We start from the raw sequence: 21686 nt of genomic DNA on the forward strand, positions 1-21686 counted from the left end.
TGGGCCAAGACCCGTCCCTGTGCCCACCGCAGCCTCACGGCCCACAGTTCCTTTCAAGGTGCACGAATTTGTGCACTGGGTCCCTAGTAAAAATATAAAAAGGATCAGCCAGTGAGTGTGTGGATGCCTGGAGCAAACTCATGTTTCTTTTTTCCTCTCTTTAAAATCAATAAATAAACATTGTATATAAAAGTTTCTATATATAAATGAGATCATAAGCTATTTTTTGCTCTGCCTGCCTATATTTTACTTAGTATAATGCACTCAAGGTCCAACCATGTTGTCTCAAATAGCAAGATTTCCTTATTTTTTTATGGCTGAATAATATTACAGTTTGTGTGTATGTGTGTGTATATATTCACATCTTTACCCATTCATTCATTGATGAACACTTAGGTTGCTTCTGTCTTGGCAATTGTAAATAATGCTGCAGTAAACATGGGAGTACAGATGTCTTTTCAAATTATAGTTTTTTCCTTTTCTTTGGGTAAATACCCAGAAGTTGGATCATATGGTAGTTCTATTTTTAATATCTTGAGGGAACTCCATGCTGTTTTCCATAGTTGCTGCGCCAATTTACTTTCTCATCAATAATAAACAAAGGTTCCCTTTTCTCCACATCCTTACCAACACTTCTTGACTTTTTTTTCTATTTTTTATTTTTTGATCTTAGAGATAGAGAGGGAGAGAGAGAAAAAAGAAACATCTACTCGTTCCATTTATTTATGCATTCATTGGTTGATTCTTGTATGTGCTCTGACTGAGGATTGAACCCACAACTTTGGTGTATGGGGACAATGCTCTCACCTTTCCCCGACCTGCGGGGTCTTCTAACGGGGGTACCGAGGCAGCGCACCTAAGAGAATGAGAGACAGACAAGGGACGCAAAGAATGGAGGCAAGACAAAGGGGTTTCTGATCAAGCCTCAAAATTTTATTTTTACAGCGTTCCTTATATGTGATTTCTAGAAGGGTGGATGCCTAGGAGGGGTGGGGGCTGACCTAGATAATCGGCTAAAGTCGTAACTATAGATAAAGGGTGTGGCAGTTGAAGGGCGGCTACAGAAGGAATGCTTTGTCCTCAGGCAAGAGGAAGTGGGCCTAGTTTCAGTAACTTACTGAAGTAAGGTCAGAGTTAATCCTTTGACCGACTCTTGGCTCCTGACACTCACCAACTGAGCTACCTGGCCAGGACCCTTCTTGACTTTTTAAAAAATATATTTTTTATTGATTTTTTTTTTTTTTTTACAGAGAGGAATGGAGAGGGACAGAGAGTTAGAAACATCGTTGAGAGAAAAACACCGATTCAGCTGCCTCCTACACACCCCCACTGGGGACGTGCCCACAACCAAGGTACATGCCCTTGACCGGAATCGAACCTGGGACCTTTCAGTCCACAGACCAACGCTCTATCCACTGAGCCAAACCAGTCAGGGCCCTTCTTGACTTTTTGATAGTAGTCATTCTAACAGGTATGAGGTGATATTGTGGTTTTTATTTGTATTAGTGATGTTGAGCACCTTTTCATATACCTATTGGTCATTTATATGTCTTCTTTGGAAAAATGTCTATTTAGATCTTCTGCCCATTTTTAAACTAGATTGTTTGTTTTTGCTATTGAGTTGTATGCGTTCTTTATATATTTTGAATATTAACCCCTTATCAGATATATGATTTTTTTCCCAGTCAGTAGTTGCCTTTTCATTTTGTTGATTGTTTCTTTTGCTGTGCAGAAGCCTTTTAGTTTAATATAGCCCCACTTACTTATTTTTGCTTTTGTGGCCTTTGCTTTTGGTGTCAGATTCACTTTTAGTTCTTTAGGGCAGTTTACTTTTATATTTCAGTAGTACCTACTTAATACAATGCTCCACAATTGTTATTTGGATTCCAGCCCAAGATCAGAAAAGAAAATTGACAGGTGGGTGAGAGGGGAATTGCTTCTGGGGAGAGGGCTTACTAGACCAGGAAATGACGCATGGTTATCTGATGGAAAATCTGTAAAAGTTGGCAAAATGTTGCCCATCAGTTGGCAAGAATTTTTTTTTTTTTTAATTAAATTATCCAGGAGAGCCTGGCCAGTGTGACTCATTGGTTGAGCATCAGCCCATGAACCAGGAGGTCATGGTTTAATTCCCAGTCAGGGCACATGCCCAGGCTTCAGGCTCAATCCCCAGCAGGGGGTGTGCAGGAGGCAGCCAATCCATGTTTCTCTTTCATTGATGTTTCTATCTCTCTATCCCTCCCCCTTCTTCTCTCTAAAATCAATTTAAAAAACATATTTACATTTAAAAAGTTGTTAAAATACAGAAGTTGACCCACTAATTCTACTTACTCTAAATAAATTGAGATAAAATATTAATATTAGAGAGAGTGGAAGGGAGGAAGGCAGGGGGGGAGATAGATATATAAATAAACATTGATGTGAGAGAGACACATCAATTGGCTGCCTCCCGCAATTGCCAACTGGGGCCATCAGGGATCAAATCTGCAACCCAGGTATGTGCCCTGACAGGGGATCAAACCTGAAACCTTGGGGCATAGAGATGACGCTTTAACCAGCTGAGCTACCCGGCCACAGCGGGAACCACCTTTATTTCTGACAGAGAATCAATTAAATTATGGTGCAATCATCCTATGGAATTATACACAACCATTACAAATTATATTTTCAAAGAATATTTAATGAAGTGTAAAATGCTTATGTGTTAATGAAAAAAGCAGGTTATAATACGATGCTGATTTATAAAATAGGTACTCCTGTATTAGTGACCTCATGGCTTAAAGGCTGCTGCAGCTTCTGCTACTTCTGCTGCAGAAGACGGGGCAATGGGGGCTTTCTTCTGTGGATTCTCCAGTCCCCAGCTGACTTCCTCTTACATCTTGTTGAGCATAGCTGGGTCACAGAGCCAGTTGCAGGGGAAGCTGGGAAAGTGACCATATAGCAAAAATAATTGTGATTGCCCTAACCGGTTTGGTTCAGAGGATAGAGTGTCAGCCTGAGGACTGAAGGGTCCCAGGGTTCGATTCCGGTCAAGGGCATGTACCTTGGTTGCGGGCTCGATCCCCAGTAGGGGGTGTGCAGGAGGCAGCTGATCGATGTTTCTCTCTCATCGATGTTTCTAGCTCTCTATCCCTCTCCCTTCCTCTCTGTAAAAAATTAGTAAAATATATTTAAAAATAGTAATTGTGATTAACCCTTGGAGCTGGCACACTGTCACAAGGAATGCTCTGGGTTTTCTGTGTATAGAGAAGAGGGGGAAATGGCTATTGGCTAGACTGTGTTGCTACTTAACTACAGCACAGTTAGGGCCAATAAAGCCACATTCTAAGAGGGTAGTATTTGTATTAGTGTACCCATATGCACCTGTATCTGCCTTTCTCTGGAAGAGGTAGGCATCACGTATGCGTCAATGGGGAAGGCCAGCTATTTGAGAAATAACAGTCCAGTTGTTAAATTCCTGATTAATGACCCTTAATTTGTTTAATCTTTGTATATATAAGTGCAACAATGTATTAAATACTGTATTTAATATGTAGATCAATACTTCCTCCCTTATGTATCCTGAACTTGAGAAAGCTGGGAGAGTGGGGACCCTTCCGGAATGCGAAAATTTGTGCCATGTCCTCTCGTTTTCTGAAATGTTTATTACTGGAAGTGATGAACTAGGCCAAGGGTGCTTCTTAAAATCACTCACTGCAAGATCATGGGCTGTACGAGCTGAAGCCAGCTAGAACAGAAGGCCTTGGGCCACACGCCCAGGACTGAATATAAGACAAGAGTCCTTAGGAATGTAAGTTCGTCGGTCCTGTTTTGGGGGTTCCCCTGAGTTTCTGAGACATCTTGCACGAGGCCAGTGCTGGGATTCTCTTACATGGATGAGAAGGGAGCAGAATGCCAGGACCAGTAATGGCCACAAAGGAGTCAGAGAAAGAAAACGGAGGCTGAGCTAGCAGACGGCATGGTGTCCCCGTCCAGCTTTTGTAGTCAGGAGCAGCTGGACAACTTGTGGGACGGAGGTTAGTTCTTTGCGCACCCCCACCCCCTCCGAGCCTCTCCTCTCCTCCCAGTGAACAGCATCCTTCCGGAGAGGAACTCTCCCAGTTCCTATTCCAGCAACTCTTCCTCCATCTCATGCTCCTTCCACAGAAGAGGGGGAAATGGCTATTGGCTAGACTGTGTTGCTACTTAACTACAGGTGGTTGGCAGAACAGATGGAGCACAGCCACTAAGCTTGCATTCCAGGAAGGATCCCGAAAGGAGCAGAGTTCAAGGTGAGCAGATCTGAGCGGGTCTAATTACTCCCATCTCGCTGCCCACCGGACAGGCCTGAAGTCTTTTGGTTACAGGTAAACGTACCACCGAGACACTGAGCCTGTGCTGAGGCAGAGGCCCAGGTTCAAGGGTTTGGGGATGAATCCCTTTCCTGGAAAGCCCATGAGATAATGGTCAGCGACAGGCTGGGTGGGTAGCACACGTCATCACAGTGACGGGGAATGAATCTCACCAGAAACTCAGCAGCAGCGACTACACACAGGTCCCTTGACCAGTCTCAACAGAAACATTCTTGGTGGCTGCAACCACAATAGGTTCTGACCATTAAGTAAACGGACATGATTTGCAGACGCGAATAAAGGCTTTTGACACTTGGAATAAGCATCTAACAGGTAGGCTGGATTCCCTGTCCTTAAGGAAAAGAGCCACGGCTGGATTGAATATAATGTTTAATGTAAGATACAGTGAATTGGCAGAGCCGGTACAAAATGACGAGGTTCAATTCTAGTCAGTGAGTCAACAGCCTAGGCATCCAGAAAAAAATTGGCCCTGCTGTTCCGAGTCCTCCAAGGCTCTCTGCTAGAGGCTCGCAGAGTGCTACCTGCTACCTGAAGGCGTGGGTAGAAGCCAGGTGTTCCCAGTTCCCAAAGAGGAATCAGGAGACTGGCTGGCCCCGGTCATCGCAGCAGGTAAAATGCTCAGGACAGGCTTGAGGGAAGTGGGGTCAGAAATGCACATGGGACTGGGTTGCTATCCATTCGCTACATGCAAGGGTCCAAGAGGCTCAGAGCTTGAGTGGTCCGCCTACCCACGTTCCTACCCGTGTGCTTCCCTTCCTGTTTACAATAGGGAAGAAGACCGTTCAATTAAAGATAAAAGGTCTTTCTAAAAATGTGTTTGGCATAAGCTGGTGCCACTGCTAGAGCTGCCAGTGGCCAGGCACAGGTACAGAGGCCCTGAGGAGTTGGACGGGAGGGAGACTTTGCAGGCAGAGCAGGAAAAGGCCAGCTCAGGTCCCTGCCTCGGGAGCCCAGAAGGATAAAGGCCGTGCAGGGAAGAAAGGGCTCCCCTCTTTGGTCAGGCAAAGGCCCTAGCCAGGGCCTGGAGGTAAAGAGGGCTGAGGGGCACAGGCTCTGCCTCAGGCCCGAGCTTTTGGCTCATCACATTGAGGCGGTGATGCAGCAGGAGGCAAGGCAAAGAGACAGCAGTGAGGCTGTTAACCCCCTGCTCCTAGGAGCTGCCTTTGTCCTTGTCATCCGTGAGGTCATACCTGTGGGAGCAAGCAGAGAATACTCAGGCATAAAGTCGACTCTTGTGTCTTCTTAGAAATGAGACACGAGCTAAGAGCTTTTATACTTCAGAGGACCAATGGTTCTCAGCTCAGTTTGCAACCTTTTTTCCCTTCCTGTTTGGGATTTCTCCTACTTAATATCTGGGCCCATCCCCCAACCGTCAGGTACTCACCACTGGGCCGCACCCTGGGAAAGGTCTGTCTCAGCGAGGTCCAACTGCACCTGTGTTGGAGGATGGTAAAGGCAAGATGTAACTTTGATAGCTCCAAAGACTAAGTCCCATCACACTTCCTGTCCCAAACCAGTGCAGAGGTGACGGGGTGACCTATCAAATCATGTCACTTGGAGTGCTTCCTCCCTAGCAGGGACTTCAGCCTTGATACCAGCAGCTTCTCCCTCTCACCTCTGCCCCGCCCATGCTCACCCTCTTACCTTTCCCAGCAGCTCTCGCTCTCTTGACATGAAGGAAGAGTTAGACTTCACAGAGACATCCAGCTTCCGCCGGAGGGCCTCATCCAGGGGCAGTTCCCATTCGAACCTGGGGAGGGACTGGGTCTTAGGGGCAGGTGTCCTTCTCAAGCCGGCCATCTCTCCACCCGAACGCCCACTGACTGACCGTTCATTGAATTCAGGATTTAGGGTCCTCTTCTTCTGTGAGGTCTTCCTCTTGGTGCCCCGGTTCTTGTCTGGGTGTAGCAACAGTGACACATAGGGGTCAGGGGGGTCCCGTCCATTCTGTCGAAGGGACCTGCAACAGGAGGATGAAGGTGATAAGGCCACACAAGCGGGGGACGGAGAGAACCTGGAGGACCTGACGGATGGGGTCTCACCGGCAACTGTGGACAATGCTGATCAGCTTTCGATCTTCACTGTAGTACCAAACAGTCAGCTTCACCTGGCCCAGAGGCCCGGCTGGAGCCTCCGGGGGACTGTGGAGAGAGGGAGGGAGGTCGGGGAGAAGGCAGTGCCTAGGGAACCTGTAGCTCATCCTTTATATTCCTGATGCACCCCATCTTCCCACCCCAGGCCTTCACCTGTCCCCATGGGTCAGGCGCTGCCGGAGCTCCGGGGCTGAGGAGGTGGCGTGAGGCGGGCCCGCCCAGGGCTCCAGCTCTTCACTCACAGAAGAGGAGCTGTGGCTGTGGCTGTGGCTGTGGCTGTGAGCTTCCACTCCCGAGTGCTGGGACACCAGGATCTAGGAGGCCAAGAAAGCGGTGAGCTGGCAGAGTTCTGCTCCGCTAACTTGCTGTGGTGGTGCAGCCCTCTGTTCCCGCCCCCGCCCCTTCCTGCCCACCGATGCCCGGCACTCACCCCCAGCTGTGCTCTCAGCAGCACCTGCCCTTGACCGTTGTTGAGTGTGAACCAGCGGTCCACGCAGAGCTGGTCAGCCCCAAGGAGCTCCGAGAGGGGCAGGGATAAGGAGCCCAACGCGCCAGTGCCCTCACCCCGAACCTGTGGAGCACGGCACTGTGACCAAAAGACCAAGGACCGAACCCCAGGCTCCCGGTCCAAACGCTTGGACTCGCGGGCTTTGGTGAGAGACTCCCTTTCCTGAAGGACAAGGAAGCCCTGGTAACAGCTGTCGGTCCCACGACCTCCCTCCCTTTCTTAACCAGAGTAGGTCAGACTATCTTTACTTGCCAAGCTTCTACAAATTATACCAGTGATCCCTGCGCAGGGAGGAGAAAAGAACAGTAAAAATCTAATTACATTTATTTATTTTTTAAAAAAATATATTGTATTGATTTTTTACAGAGAGGAAGGGAGAGGGATAGAGAGTTAGAAACATCGATGAGAGAGAAACATCGATCAGCTGCCTCCCGCACACCCCCCACTGGGGATGTGCCCGCAACCAAGGTACATGCCCTTGACCGGAATCGAACCCGGGACCTTTCAGTCCGCAGGCCGACGCTCTATCCACTGAGCCAAACCAGTTTTGGCTCGAATTACATTTAAAGTAAAGGTTTTCTGCCCATCCTATCCCTATTTTCATACTCCAAATATTAACATTCAAAACCTTCCAGTTTCCTTTGTTCGAACATAATTCTAATTAATATGCCTATATCTCTACTTCATGATTTGCCAACTTTGGTACCCAGTGATTCCCTGCTAGGTAAGATGAGGAACTGAGCTCCTTTAAATCTCACCTCTGCTCGTGTTGTTAATAGTTAGATTATTTTTCTATCAACTTTCGAAGGTATCCGATTACTCCATCAGAGGAGGAAGTCAGCTCTCCAACATGACCTCTCACCTTCCCTGTCCCTACCTCCCATACCTCGTCACATTCTGTTCACCCTTCAACCCACTGGTATCTAGTTTCTACTCCATTTATCCCACTGGAGTTGCTGCAATAATCAGTGACCTCCTAGTTTTCAAAGTCAATGAATAATTTTCAATAATCTAATTTTACCTCTCAGCAACACTGGCCACTTCCTGTCTTTTGGAACACTCTCCTTTTGGTCTCTCTCACCCACCCCTTCCTGGTGAGTGTCCCACTGCCCCGGCCGCACTGCAGGCCCCGTGAAGAGCTCCCTCCCCCCTCTGCCCTGTCGCTGCTACAGTGCCCAGCACGTCCATCCTTCGTCGTCTTTTCACAGACGCCTTAAGATGTCCTACACACGCATGCTGACGGTTGCCACCTGTTGCTTGCTCATGATGCTCAAAGAAGGAAGGGGAAGAACATCAGACAGGCCATAGATCTACCTCCTGATGGCTCTGAGATCTCAAATTTAAAACTCCTCCTTTGTGCATTCCCAGTGTTGTCAATGGCACCTTCATCTGTCCAGCCACCCTTGCTAAAAAGCCACGAGTTAGCATGGAGGCTGTTCCTTGCTCCTCCTTCCCCCTCCATGTCAAAACCACCACCACATACCATCCGGCCTCTGTCATTTCCTGCTTCAGTTACTCTAATTTCTTAACTGGTCTACCTGTCTCCAGGGTTGTCCATTCTTTATCCTGCACCTCAAGTACAAATCTGGATATGTCACCTCTCATTCCTTCACATGTTTCCCTATACCTTTAGGATAAAATCCAAATTCTTAGCATAATATTCAACAGCCCCCATGATCTTGCTCCCTGCCTGCCTCCCCAGTCTATCATTTGCCTTCTTTCTCCTCCAGTCTTTTCTCAGACTGAAGAGTTTTCCTGGCCAGAGCCTGTTTATCCTTCAGCCCAGGGGACATCTGAGGATACCTTTCTTATTGCCTCCCCTTTCCCCCTAGACTGAGTTAGAACCCATCTTTCCCCCATAGTGCCTTTTAGTTCAGCGGTTATCAGTCTGGAAGTATTCTCTGGTTATTTTTCTTCCAAAAGAGAGTGTGAGCTCCATAAAGATAAGACCTGGACCTTTTACCTCTGAATGCCCTGCGCCCAGAGGCGCCATAACTCAGGGGTGAGGACACTGGTCTCAGAATGCCCTGTGGCTGTGCCTGGGTCGTCATGGGAACCTGCAAACTTTTGTAGAAAGGATTTACGGTACCTGCAACTCCAGGCTCTCCGTGTTCGGTTTCCTGATGAGAAAGGAGGCATACTCGTCCCAGATGGGGGCTGAAGTCTGGGAAACAGTCTGGTGGAGATGAGGGGGAATGAGCAGTGGTTGGTGGTCTCTCCTCGACTCCTCTCATCCCCCCTTTCTCATCCCTGCGGCATTTCCTAATACCTTAGTTTTATGAGAGGTATCTCCCACGGTGATAGTAGCATAAGGGCTGGGAGGCTTGGTACCTTTTCGGAGCTAGAAAGAGAATATTGTGTTAAATATTAAATATTTAGTATTTAATATAAATATTAAAAATTGTCTTAAATTGGGAGCAAGTTAGGCAGATTCCCCCCTCCTCTCACAAGTTATCTCCATAGCCAGCAGTCATGTCCCTATTATCACTTAACAGCCACCACCCTCCTTGGACAGACAATTCTTCCTACCCCAGTGCCACCCCGGGAACGAGAGGAATTCAGAATTTACTGTTATTCCAAATACACCAGGAGCACCCAAACCTGAGGGAGGAGGGAGGAGGGCGAGGGAGCTACGGGGCGTGGGGAGGTCTCACCGGAAGGTCCTCAGCCCGCTCCACATAGACGGACAGCAGCGCTGCTGCCAGCTCTCCACTCTTCTGCGTCTGGATCAAACTGTTCACCTGCAGCACCTGGGGGTTGGGGAGTGGTGACTAAATCCTGGGCCGGGCGCATGCCTTAAAGTCAGATGGAAGTGTTCATCTTGGCCCATCCGGGGCCCCTTCCTTCCTCCCGCAGCCTCCTCACCTCCTCTAACTCAGCAGCAACGGGACGGGGGGTCAGACGCTCCAGACGCAAGTGCAGGCGGCCAGATGGGACGTCCTCCAGGGTCAGCCACTGCGGTAGTGGGCAGGGTTAAAATTGGCGGGTGTCGGGACAGAGGGACTGTGAGGAGGAGACGTGGGTCAAGATCAGGAGGGATTGCTGATTCTAATTCCAGGCTCACCTCATCAAGGAAGCCACTGTTGAGGACTGCGGTGAGGCTGACTTTACACCTGTAAAAACAAGTCAGCCGCGAGGTCAGCGCCCAGTCCCGGTCTCCCCGAGGCCAGACTTCCGAGGCCTGCAGAGGCCCAGCCTGTCTCCCCTGCTGGGCTCCTCTCTCACCTGCCCAGAAAATCATCCTTGTCCAGGTCCTTGTCAAAAACCTCCACCCCTAGCTCCTGGCCTGGAATTGACGTGACAATCACCTGTGGGAGAGAATCGTGCAGACCAAGGGATTCTTCCCCGAATGACTGGAACCTCTCCATCCAGCCCACGGAACCCAGAGCTTTGTGGGCCGCTCTCAGCGATGGGGGAAGAATGTGGCAGGACTGGGAGGAGTCCTCGCTCCTCAATTCTGACCTCAAAAACCTCGTTCCAACGGGGATTGAGATCCTCCCGCACCACACGGCTCCGGAAGCTCCGTCCCGCCAGCTTCAGTTTGACGTAGGGGTCTGACTTGCCCTTCACTAACCCGCCCAGGAAACGGTCTTTGGCAATCAGGTCCTGGGCCTCTAATACATGGATGCGAAGAACGTTCTGCAAACAGGGACGGAGGCACCAGATGGCAGTCAGAGAGGAACCTGTCAGAACCAGCCCCAAACAGGCTTTGCACACAGCGGGTGGGCACACGGACCCTATTCCTTTCCAAATAGGGACTCACCTCAGTCCCAAAGTGACTGTCAGGAGTTGTGTGACGGGGTCGAGGTGGGGCGTCCACACTGCTGCCCGTCTGGGGGCTCTCACTGTCCAGGTCTGAAGCACCAGGCGCAGCGGGGAAGCGTACTTCTGATGAATCCAAGTACAAGATCTAGGAGGGTAGGGTTATTGTCGAATCAGAGAAGTGCAGCTAGCCCCCAGCAGGCAGGTCTGTGGGGACTGGGGGGCAGAGCAGGGGCTATAATGGGGAAACCAGGTCCCATCTTTCTGGGCTCGTCTCTATGGGGTTCCCTCCACACCTATCCTATTCAGACACCATGTCTTCCCCCAGTTAGATTTACAAACATTCTTGGTGTGCCTGCTAGGTGTTTCCACATATATCAGCTCATTTAATCCTAGAGGACGCCCCCCCACCCCTTACTCTTAGTACCAAGGAGTCTACAAGAGCCTTCCACACGCTCAGCACCTCCTCCGCCTCCATACCCTCATAACCAGTTTCATGTAGAGCCTGGAGTTTGGGCCAGAGCCGCTGAGCTGGAACCACTGGTCCAGGGTGAGTTCAGAGGCAGTCAGCAGGCGAGCCAGAGGCAGGGTCAGTGCCCCTAACGTCACTGCTCTGGAGTCGTCCTTCACCTGCAGGCGCAGGAGGAGATGCAGTGAAGAGACACTGGGGGAAAGGGAGGCCCCCCGGGGAATTATACGGCAGCACCTTCATTCTCTCCGAGCCAATCACAGACCTTCTGCTCTGCTCTGGGCCATCTTTTCACAGTCCCTTGCCCACTCCATGCCTCTTCTGTTCCCATTCTCCTCTCTGCCTATTTAAGTCCTACTTATCCTTCAAGGCCCACATAAAATCCTACTTCCTTCACAGAATCTTCAGTTACTCCAGCCTCTGTACCTTTCTCTGGCCATCCTTAGCCCTATACTATGGGTATTTTACTCCCACTATTCAATACTTAATCCTCCTTGGGGGACTTCACATGCGTATGTCTTATCTATGAAACTAGCTAGCAGGCTTCAAGAAGGCAGGCACTCTTTCATGCTTTCCCTACGACCTTTCAAATACTAGGTACCTAGCCCAGCTGAGTGACCCGGGTGACTCAACTGCTTAGAGCATCATCCTGATATGCCAAGGTGGTGGGTCGATCCCCAGTCAAAAAAATATATATTTTTAAATATATATTTTTATTGATTTCAGAGAGGAAGGGAGAGGGAGGTAGAGATAGAAACATCAATGATGAGAGAGAACCACAGATCAGCTGCCTTCTGCACGCCCCCCCTGGGGATCGAGCCCACAACCCGATCGAGTCCAGGGTCCCTGACTGGAATCAAACCCGGGACCCTGCAGTCCCACAGGCCAACGCACTATCCACTGAGCCAAATTACCTAGCGCATTTTTTTAAGTGCCCTGGCTGGTGTGGCTCAGTTGGTTGAGCATCGTTCCATACACTGAAAGGTCACCAGTTCGATTCCTGGTCAGGGAACAAGCCCAGGTTGCAGGTTTGGGAAGCAACCAGTCAATGTGTCTCTCTCACATTAATGTTTCGCCCGCCTACCCCGCCCCCCACACTCTCTCTGTCTCTCCCCCTCCCTCGCTCCCTTCCACTCTGTCTAAAAATCAATGGAAAAAATATCCTCAGGCAAAGATTAACAACAAAAAATAATAATACTAGGTACCTTATAGATAATCAATGTTCTTTGTTTTTAATTCAAGCACAATTTACAAATTTACATACCATAAAAATCACTCATTTTAAGTGTACAATTCTCAGTTATAAAAAACTAGAGGCCTGGTGCATGAAAATTCATGCACTGGAGCGGGGGTCCTCCAGCCCGGCCCACCCCCTCAGGAGCGGGAAGTGACCTGGCAATCAGGGGAAGGCAATGCCCCCATCACACCTCTGCTGCTGCCACTGCCAGCAGCGCAAGCCTTGGCTGGCCCTGGTTACCTGAGCCTCAGGCAGCCCTGGGCAGCTGGGGGTCTGAACGGACTGGGGGACTCCGGAGGCAGGCGCGCAGAGCAGCTGGACCCGCCTGGGGATGGGCCTGGCCATGCTGCGCACCTGCTGCCCCGGTTGGGCGGAGGGGACTGGGTGCCGCCATCTTGTGGCTGTGGGCGCCGCCATCTTTTGAGGGAGTGACAGTCAATTAGCATATTCCCTCCTTATTGGCTGTGGGTGCCACCATCTTTGTGAGGGGTGACAGTCAATTAGCATGTTCCCTATTTATTAGATAGGATGATTCTAGATATAATGGGGAACAGTAGAGAGTAGAGGAGGTAGAATCTAGATAGATGGATTAAAAATAGAGATCAAAGGAGAACATGGAGAAGAAATGGTACAGATCTGAGAAGGCAGAAGAGATGATTGTCTCACCTGTACATCGAGCTCCTGGCTCTGAGGGTCCTGCAGGAAGAACCGGAAGGCCTCCTCCCATACTGGGCAGTTGTTGTTGTAGACAGCCTGCAGATGTACAGGATTAAGGGTAAAGGCCACAAATTTTATGTGGCCTGTACCCTTTAAATTTTTAAGGGTACAGTCACATAATAAACCACCCCAATAAATTTTTTTAAAAGGTACATGTCACAGTACCATTCCTGTTTCTCAAGAAAGCCCTTACCATTCTAGGCTTTCCAAAGGGGAAACTTCAGCCCAAGAACAGGCCTCCCCCCAGCTTCACATACAAATGACACTTCCCACAATGCTCTCCTGGCCTCACCTTGCTCTCCCGGGTCACATCCTGAACTGACAGTTGTACCATGGGGTTGGGTTCTTTGTTCCCCTTCTTCAGCTGTGGGAGGTAGAATTCAGAAGTCACTATCACGGGTGTTTTTGTTTCAGTGAAGGAAGGTGGGCTCTCATCAGGAGCTCTTCTCTGAGACGGCTCTAATCCCCCCCCTGGAACCCTGAGTTACATGATGCTACTTCTGGAGCAAAGCAGGCAGGGGCAAGGGAAGGGGTGGGAATGCTACATGCCAGGCTCCCTGTTCACTTGCTCTCAGAAGCCACACTCACAGGGAGATCCTGGGCCCGATCCAGGTAGACAACCAAGATGGCAGCTGATGGGGGCTCTGGTCGGGAGGAGACGCCGCGATTCCACTGCAGGACCTGCAGGGGTGGCAGCAGTCAGACCGTGGTCCCCGCAGGTCCCCATGCTGCCAGACGGCCATTTCTCCCCTGCCATTGCCCTGCTTCCCATGGTGGTTACCTGCTCCAGTTTTTCTGCATCTGGCAAAAGTGACAGCCATTCTAGCTTTAAGTGGACTTGGCCTTGCCCGCCTTGTAGAGGGAACCACTGAGGGAAGTGGAAGAAAGTGAGGTATGGTTGAGATCAGATAGCCGCCCAGCCTCTTCCCCACCAATGTAGCAACTTTTGTTTCAACTCTACATTGAGACCACCCCACCTTCCTCTTTTCTTAACTTACATCATCCAGTACTCCGGCCTGTAACACCTTCCCTACATCCAGCTTCATTCTGGGAGGGGGCAGTGAGAGGGAGAAAGGGGAGGGCCGTGATTAGTAGCATGGCACTGGCCCTCCACTCACTGACCCAGAAATAACTGGCAGATCTGACTCCCTTCTCCCCATACTCAGGAAAGGATTGTGTGGGTGCACGCGCACACGTGCATGTGCCTGTGTGTGGGTGGGGGTAAGGGATGGGAGGTTGGGAAGGAAAACGATACACAATTCCCAGGCCTGGGATAGGATTATAATTAGCCCTAGATGGTTTGGCTCAGTGGATTGAGTGTTGGCCTGTGGATTGAGGGTCCTGGGTTCAATTCCAGTCAGTGGCAAATGCCCAGGTTTTGGGCTCAATGCCCAGTGGGGGGGCGTGCAGGAGGCAGCCGATTAAGAATTCTCATCATTGATGTTTCTGTCTCTCCCTCTCCCTCTCCCTTCCTCTCTGAAATATTTTAAAAAATTTTAAAAGAAAAGGACTGCCCTAACCGGTTTGGCTCAGTGGATAGAGCGTCGGCCTGCGGACTGAAGGGTCCCAGGTTCGATTCTGGTCAAAGGCATGTACCTTGGTTGTGGGCACATCCCCAGTAAGGGGTGTGCAGGAGGCAGCTGATCGATGTTTCTCTCTCATCGATGTTTCCAGCTCTCTATCCCTCTCCCTCTCTGTAAAAAATCAATAGAATATATATTTTTAAAAACAAAAGGACTATAATCACCTTTGTGACCCTGCTAGCACTGGGGCTTTAGAATCCTCACATAGGCAGAGTCTCACCTGCCCAGAAAGTCATCTTTGTCGGGATCCTTGTCAAACACCTCCACCTCCACCTCCTGGCCTGGGACCTCATGTACTATCACCTGAAGAGCAGAGGGACAAGGGTCTCACGGGCTGCAGCTGTGAGGATCACCCGTCAGTATCGCCCCGCAGCCTTCCGAGGCCTCCCCATTCCACACAGCCCCGTTCCCCAGCTCTCCCACCTCGTAAGTCTCTCCCCACTGGGGGTTGAGTTCCTCGTCGATGACACGACTGCAGAACGTCTGGGTGCCCACTCGCACAATTGCATAGGGGTCTGACTTGCCCTCAATCAGGCCCTTCACGTATTTGTCCTTGGAGCTTAATCCTCGAGCAGCCAGCAGGTGAATCCGAATAATGCCCTGAGGGTGGAAACCAGGTAGTGAGAAACTAAGGGCCTGGCACAGGGTTCCTAAGAGAAGCATCTCTTTAGGGGAGAGAGGCCATACCCTGGGGAGAGGGGAGCGCAGCTGGGCCACGTCGTGGAGGTCAGGCACAAGGGGCACCAACAATCGGTTGGGCAGCACGAGGAAGGCAGAGATGGAGTCCATGATCATGGTGTCAGAGAGCGAGCTGAGTCAGGGAGCAGAAGAGGAGGCGAGGGTGGCCTCGGCTTATAAGAGCCCTGACCCCAACTATGTTTCCCACAACCAAGGGGCCGACGCCCGGAGGAAGTCCGTTCTTGAAACTCTTTTTGCTACTCTCCTACCTAATGTCCCACCTCCTGCTCTGGCCCTTCTTCACTGCCACCCCAGCTCTTCCTCCTTCGGCCCCTGTCGACAGGCTGCAGGGCTCTCCCTTCTCTACCAAAATGCCTGTCCCCCACAGGAGGAAAACCACAGCACGGTCCTTCTCAGGGGCATCTGTCTCATCTCCCCAGCTCGGCTGCAGGCTCCTGGAGGGCACCGCTGCATCTTTTACTGCTCTGTAACCCCCCAGGCCGGGCCGCAGCACTCAGCAGGTGCTCAGTGAGTCCTGGATACCTGAGTCCCGGGATATCCAGCAGGTTGGTCATCCCTGTCCAGTTGATATCTAGGGTCTGGAAGAAAAGAGCGCGTGGAGGCGTGGTCAGACCCACCCCGCAGCTGCCAGAATTCAGTCTTCTTGTCAGTTCCCTCCTCCATTCCCCACAGGTGGCCACCCTGCCCTGCCCCCAATCCTCTGCTTCCCCATCCTTCCTCAGCATCTCTCCTTACCGGGCGTCGGATAAAGAACATGGACACAGCCCCCACGATAGGAAGGTCTCCTATGAGCGGCTCAAGAATCACCCGCAAGACACCATGCAGCTGGGACAAGAGAAGACCGAGGCCTTTCCTCAGAAAAGGCCTTCCCTCCCCACCTTCCCCAGCCTTGGTTCTTCCACCTCCCACGCCCCCACATCCATCCCCACATCCGAGGAGACTGAGGGCAAAGGCTCCCTCCCGGGGGCCCTGACATCTGCCCCACCTGCATGCCCTTGACTCCCGCTTTGCAGAAGTATTTCTTCACTTCCACATCAATCTGTATGTCGCCCACGTAGCTGGGGTTTGGTGAGGAAAACAAAAAGTTAGCACTAGGCGAAGTGGGGGTAGGGGCATAAAGCCTGCGTGACCAGGATCCTGTCGAAGGGGAAATGGGAGAGGGGTGAGTGGTGTTACCTGATGTTCAAGTCCAGCAGGATCTGCTGTTTGTTCTGACCAGGATGAACTTTGACTCCTACGATGCGCAGTGGCTAGAGAGAGATGAATTCTTGAGAGAAAGGAAGGGCAGGGGAGGAGTATCTCCAGCTCCCCTGGACCATCCCCCGTTCCCTGTTACTTTCTCCCCCTCCCATTACTTTCCTTCGTACACACACACCTTTTCACCCAGTTCCACTCGGGTAAATGTAAATGTTTGTAGATGGGGGTTAGATCCTCGAACAGCTGGGGCCACCGTTTCAGCCAAAAGCTTCTCCATATACTGTCCCAGGAAGGGCCAGACCTGGGCCACAATCTGGGAGAAAGGGAGCCAGTCATAGAGGAGCCCAGCCCTCCCTCAAAGGACAGGCTCTTCAGGAGGCTGCCCGCAGGGAGCACGGAGGACCCGGCTGGGCTAGGCCTGAGTGGGCAGAGGACGGCAAGAGGAAGGGCCCCACTCGCCACTTGGGAGGAATAAAAACGAAGACAGCCCTCACCTTATTTAGCCATTCCGCCTTTTCCACGTCTGGGAAGCTGACCTGGAGGGGGCAGACAGAGCACTGAGCACAGCCTGTGGCTTCCTACTAAGATGCTGGGGTTGGGCCGCTGAGAGAGGAGAGGTAAGTGTGCCGGCCTCCTCCACAGGGTTGGGGGCACTGAGGTCTCTTTGCCGAGAGGAGCTGGGGGGGGGGGGGGCGGGGCGGGGGGAGATAGGCCACACTTAGCGGCTTTGTGGCCGGCTCAGGATGTGAAATGACAGCTGCTGGGCAGAGGAGGAGTGAGAAGCCACATTCTTTCTGGAGGGGGAGGTCCTGCCAAATCAGAGTGTGAGGAAGAAATCCTGGGACTGGAGAAGGCTGGTTCCTTGGTGCAGCCTGCCCTCCTCGCTGACGGGACGTCTGTGCCAGGAATGTGAAAAGGGAAGCGGTTCCTTGAGTCAGGGAGGCGGGGAGGACCAGATGAGCTACCAGACGTAGGCCCTGGCCTTTATGATTATTTTTTCTTTACTTTGGATCAGTGTGACGCTGATGGGAAAGGGCACCTGTGCTCCTGTTGGGGAGGAGCTGCGGGAGTTGCTTAGGAAGGATTCCTTTCCAAGTGGAAGAGAAGGAGGAACAAAGGACAGTGGCTGCCTGGGCTACGCGTCCCCAGGGACATTTCTTCCCCTCTCGCCTCTCCAGCCCTGGGCCTGGGAAGCAGGGCTGTGCCCGTCTGGTGTCAACTTTGATTCCTCTCTCCTGCCTGGTCCCTCTAGGCTGGCACCTCTGCTGGGAGCAGGCAGGGGGGGTCAGGAGGGGCTGGGTAACGCGCTCTTCTCTGCAAGGCCAGAGAAGGCACCAGGCTCCCCACGAAGAAGGGCACAGAGATAAGGATCTGGGCCTGAAACAAACGCAGCCCACAGTCCGGAAAAGGGTGGGGCTGGCCCGGCGGCGGAGTGAGGGCTGCGGGCACCGCAGCGGTCGCACTCCCCGCCTCCCGTGCCCCCGCCCTGCAGCCAGCATCCCCGGCGCTGCGGCCTGGCTGCCTGAGGGCGAAGGTGGCGACGGCCGGAGGGTGCGGCCAGGTGCAGGGGGCTCCCTCCTCTCAGTCCTCAGGGCAGGGCGCCCGGGGCTGGGTCCCAGCGGGTCTCCGGGGATGACCGCGGGAAAAGGAATGGGGGTGGGGGTGGGGGAGCCCCGAGGACAGGAGCGCGAAGGAAACCCTCGGGGCGGCCGTGGGAATGGGGATGCCCGGGAGCAGCAAAGGCGTGAGTGGCACCAGAGGCAGGAGGGCGGGGCCGTCCCGGAGCGGGAGCCGGGCTGCGCCAGAGGAAGAGGTCCCGGTTCTGGGGGAGGATCGGGAGCTGGGCGTGCGAGGGGAGGGCGGGGAGTGGGCAGCCGGTCCCCAGAGAAAGGCGGGCGGCCTGCGCGCGAGGGGCAAGTCTGCGCGGGGCGCCCCGTCCCCGGTGGGGCGCCGCCTGAGACGCGGGTGCAGAGCCCACAGCGAGGGCCCACGGGGCCGCGCCGCCTGCGGCCGGGGTCGCTCACCCAGGCGGGGAGCTCTCGGTGGCTCAAGTACAGAGTCTCCGCCGTGCGCCGCTCCTCGTCGTCCAGCAGCAGCCGCGCCACGCGGAGGCTCCGTTCCTTCCCGTCGCGGACGCGGCGCCAGCCCAGGTAGAGGGCGAGGCCGAAGAGCACGAAGCCCACGCTGAGCCCCATGGCCCCCGCCAGGTACACCGGCACCAGCACCAGCAGCCGCCGCCCGAACGAGGCCAGCACCGCCAGGGCCTCCCCCGCCGCGCCCGGGCCGGCAGGCTGGTCTCCCGGACTCGGGTCCGGCTTGGTGGGCGCGGCCGGGGGCTGGCCCGGGGGGTCGGGGGGAGCGGGGGGCTGGTCCTGGGGGCCGGGGCCGGGGCCGCCTCCCGGGGCGCGCTCCATGGTGCCGCCTCTGGGAGGACCTCCGGACCGGAGGCTCCCCGATCTTCACACTGGCTCCCCCACGGCGAACCGTAAGTCCCTAAATAGCGAGGGACCTCAAAGCCACGCCCTTCCCTTCGGATGGTTGGGGCGAGTCCGCGCCGCAGAGACCGAGGTGGAGCCGACATCTCGGAACCCCGCCCTCTTCCGCCGGGAAGGGAGCGGGCTCGGGGCGGCAGGACCTCCGGGATTGGACCGGAGTGCCGAAGGGGAGGTCCGAGGCGGCGGGAAAGGAAGACAGAGGCTCAGGAGCGGCGCTGGACGGGCCGGAGAGGCGGCGGTGTGTGCATTTAAACCGGAGGGGCGGGACCAGGCGCCCCCCACGCGGGGTTGGGCCGCCCGCGGCGCGGCGTCACGCAGAGCCGCACCGCCAGTTACTCGGTTTTCGGAGAGAACGCGGGTTGAGGGCTAGTGGGGAGTCAGGATGCCCTTCCACCCCATTCGGTTTGGCAGGATCTGGTCTGCGATTCCTACATGCTCGTCTGTCAGCTTTCCCTGTGTTCACATCCGGAGCACTTTCCTGCAGGATGTCCTGGCTGTCCTGCAAACAGGAGAGGAAACGACCCTGTTTGGAATGAAAGCGTGCCCTGCCCTGCCCTGCCCGCCCTGTCCTTAGTCCTCCACCTTGTCTGTGCAGTGAAACGGCAGACGCTAGAGAACACGGGGGAATCCGGGAATTACAGAGCTGAGGTTATCCTGTCTTCGGGGAAGAGGGGGAAAGAAAGCAGGGTAAATAGGGAAGTGAGCCTTCCTTTCTTTTCAGAAATCTCCAAGAGTTATTTAGTCCGTTCTAGCATAGATGGCTGATTAAAACCAAATTGGCTCCAAAAAGGGGGAGGGAGGCTCAGCTGCAGCAGAAATGATTACATTTCCAGACCCTGACGACTGGCAACATGAAAATAAGAAACGAAGAGTAATGTGACGACTCCATTTCTCATTTGCCGGAGTTAGAAGATTTGGGACACGGTCATGTGTAGAACTAATGCAGTTCTACATTGTAAGTATAGGTTTAGGAAGGGGGAAATGCAAGGTACATTGCTGATGACCACTACTAATCGGATTTAGAGGGTGTTGTCTGGGGACAGACACTAGACTAACTGGCCCTGGCTGGTGTGGCTCAGTTGATCGTCATCCCATGCACCAAAAGGTGGTGGGGTTTGATTCTCAGGGCACATATAGGGTACATACCCAGGCTGGGGTGGGGGGATGTACAGAAGGCAACTGATCCATGTTTCTCTCTCCCTCTCCCTTCCTCTTTCTCTAAAATCAATAAAAACATATTTCTCTTTTAAAAAAATGGACTAACTGGAAGCCCTAGAGGGAAGGGTTGGTCATAAAATGGTTACTGTTTAATGCAGTATTTGTGGAGCTTGTTGTATTATTCTGTTTAGTGCAACAGAGGAACTAGGGTTGATCTTTGAGGAAAGATTAGATCTCAGCGGATACATTTTATCTGGCTCTGCAGGGCATAGATTTCATCAGGCTGTGTTTCATCAAAGCTGCTAAAACCTATTCCTGCCCAATCTTAAAAATGTCTCATGTCCCTTTCTCTACTTCTCTGGGGCTTACAGTATCTAGACTATTTCATTCAGCTTGCAGAACTACCTAAGGAACAGTTTTCTACTTGCCTCCTATGTCCTCCATATTCTCACAAGTGAGCAGGTAGGAAAGGAGCTCAAGGGGTTTTGAGGAGATATGATCTGCTCCCCAACTGATGAAGCAGAACTAGAGGAGAAAAATTGATGAAGTTCCTTAAAGGGAAACCTCCCTATAAACTGAAATTTGCCAAGCACTGGAGCCCCTTAGGCTGGGAGATAGGGTGACCATGGAGGTTCTTTTTCAAACATCCCTTCTCACCTATCTAGATGATCAGACCCTCCTGCTGAAGATGGTATATGGAGCACAAAAACTCCTCCGAGGAAGGGCTCTTCCCCGCTGGCTCAGGGGCCAACAATCAGCCGCTGCAATGCGGGCACCAGAGCTAGTCAACAGGGCGGGTCCCGCCCACTGACAATTCTGCTGCCCAGGTGCCACCTGGTGGTGATAAGCAATAAAAGGTAACGGGAAAAATCATGGTCACTCTTTTAGAGTCTCTAAGTGAGCCCTGAGTGCTGAGACTTCCTGGATTTGCAATCGGCATTTATATGTGAACTACGTTAGCCTAGGAGGCAGAGGATTGAATGTGGTCATCTGGTCCCAGCTCACGAGATGGAAGGGGCAGGCAGGGCAACAGAATTGGAGGAAATTTCCTCTGTATTATTCCTAGCAAGTTATAGCAAAGTAGTGGTCCCATTGTTGGATCGCTCTACTTTAGAACTTGGCTCCACACCTCACTAGTTGTGGAACCCTGAGCCGATTAACCCTCTTTAAACCTGCTTTCTCCTCTGCCAAATGGGTATGAGAATAATACCCATCGTGTTGTGCCAATAAGATATTGCAAGTGAAGTGCCTTGCCTTAAATTTTAAGTACTCAATAAGTATTAGCTAGGACTTCTAGAACTCCGTTTATTTGCTATGCAGCAAACAGGACCTTCTCCTCCATTGGGCAGCCCTTCAGATATTCCAAGTTATCTATTGGGTCTCCCCTCAGTCTTTTCTTATCAATTTCTTTCAGCT

At 52.3% G+C, this 21686-nt stretch overlaps 1 protein-coding gene and 1 long non-coding RNA gene across 2 annotated transcripts; one reads left to right on the forward strand and one right to left on the reverse strand.

Annotated features, from left to right (window-relative positions):
* Window positions 1–4704: 4704 nt before the first annotated feature.
* ESYT1 (extended synaptotagmin 1) lies at window positions 4705–19313 on the reverse strand. Its single transcript, XM_008148621.3, has 31 exons — window positions 18642–19313; window positions 17112–17153; window positions 16796–16930; window positions 16597–16670; window positions 16406–16478; window positions 16156–16245; window positions 15943–15998; window positions 15409–15532; window positions 15145–15321; window positions 14942–15024; window positions 14137–14185; window positions 13920–14006; window positions 13727–13819; window positions 13431–13502; window positions 13088–13174; window positions 11196–11345; window positions 10717–10863; window positions 10416–10592; window positions 10179–10261; window positions 10018–10066; window positions 9819–9908; window positions 9608–9703; window positions 9223–9294; window positions 9043–9129; window positions 6876–7016; window positions 6599–6759; window positions 6395–6493; window positions 6181–6312; window positions 5997–6102; window positions 5737–5786; window positions 4705–5542 (listed from the first exon to the last, which is right to left on the reverse strand). The coding sequence occupies exons 1-31, from the start codon at window positions 19029–19031 to the stop codon at window positions 5503–5505; spliced, it is 3312 nt and encodes a 1103-aa protein (XP_008146843.2). The 5' UTR covers window positions 19032–19313; the 3' UTR covers window positions 4705–5502.
* LOC129149784 (uncharacterized) lies at window positions 19232–21121 on the forward strand. The gene is made up of 3 exons (XR_008556592.1): window positions 19232–19350; window positions 19946–20067; window positions 20936–21121. It is a non-coding gene; the product is annotated as an uncharacterized LOC129149784 (long non-coding RNA).
* The last annotated feature ends 565 nt before the right edge of the window (window positions 21122–21686 follow it).

This window comes from Eptesicus fuscus, chromosome 7 (genome assembly GCF_027574615.1).
Source record: "Eptesicus fuscus isolate TK198812 chromosome 7, DD_ASM_mEF_20220401, whole genome shotgun sequence".
Lineage (NCBI taxonomy): Eukaryota > Metazoa > Chordata > Mammalia > Chiroptera > Vespertilionidae > Eptesicus > Eptesicus fuscus.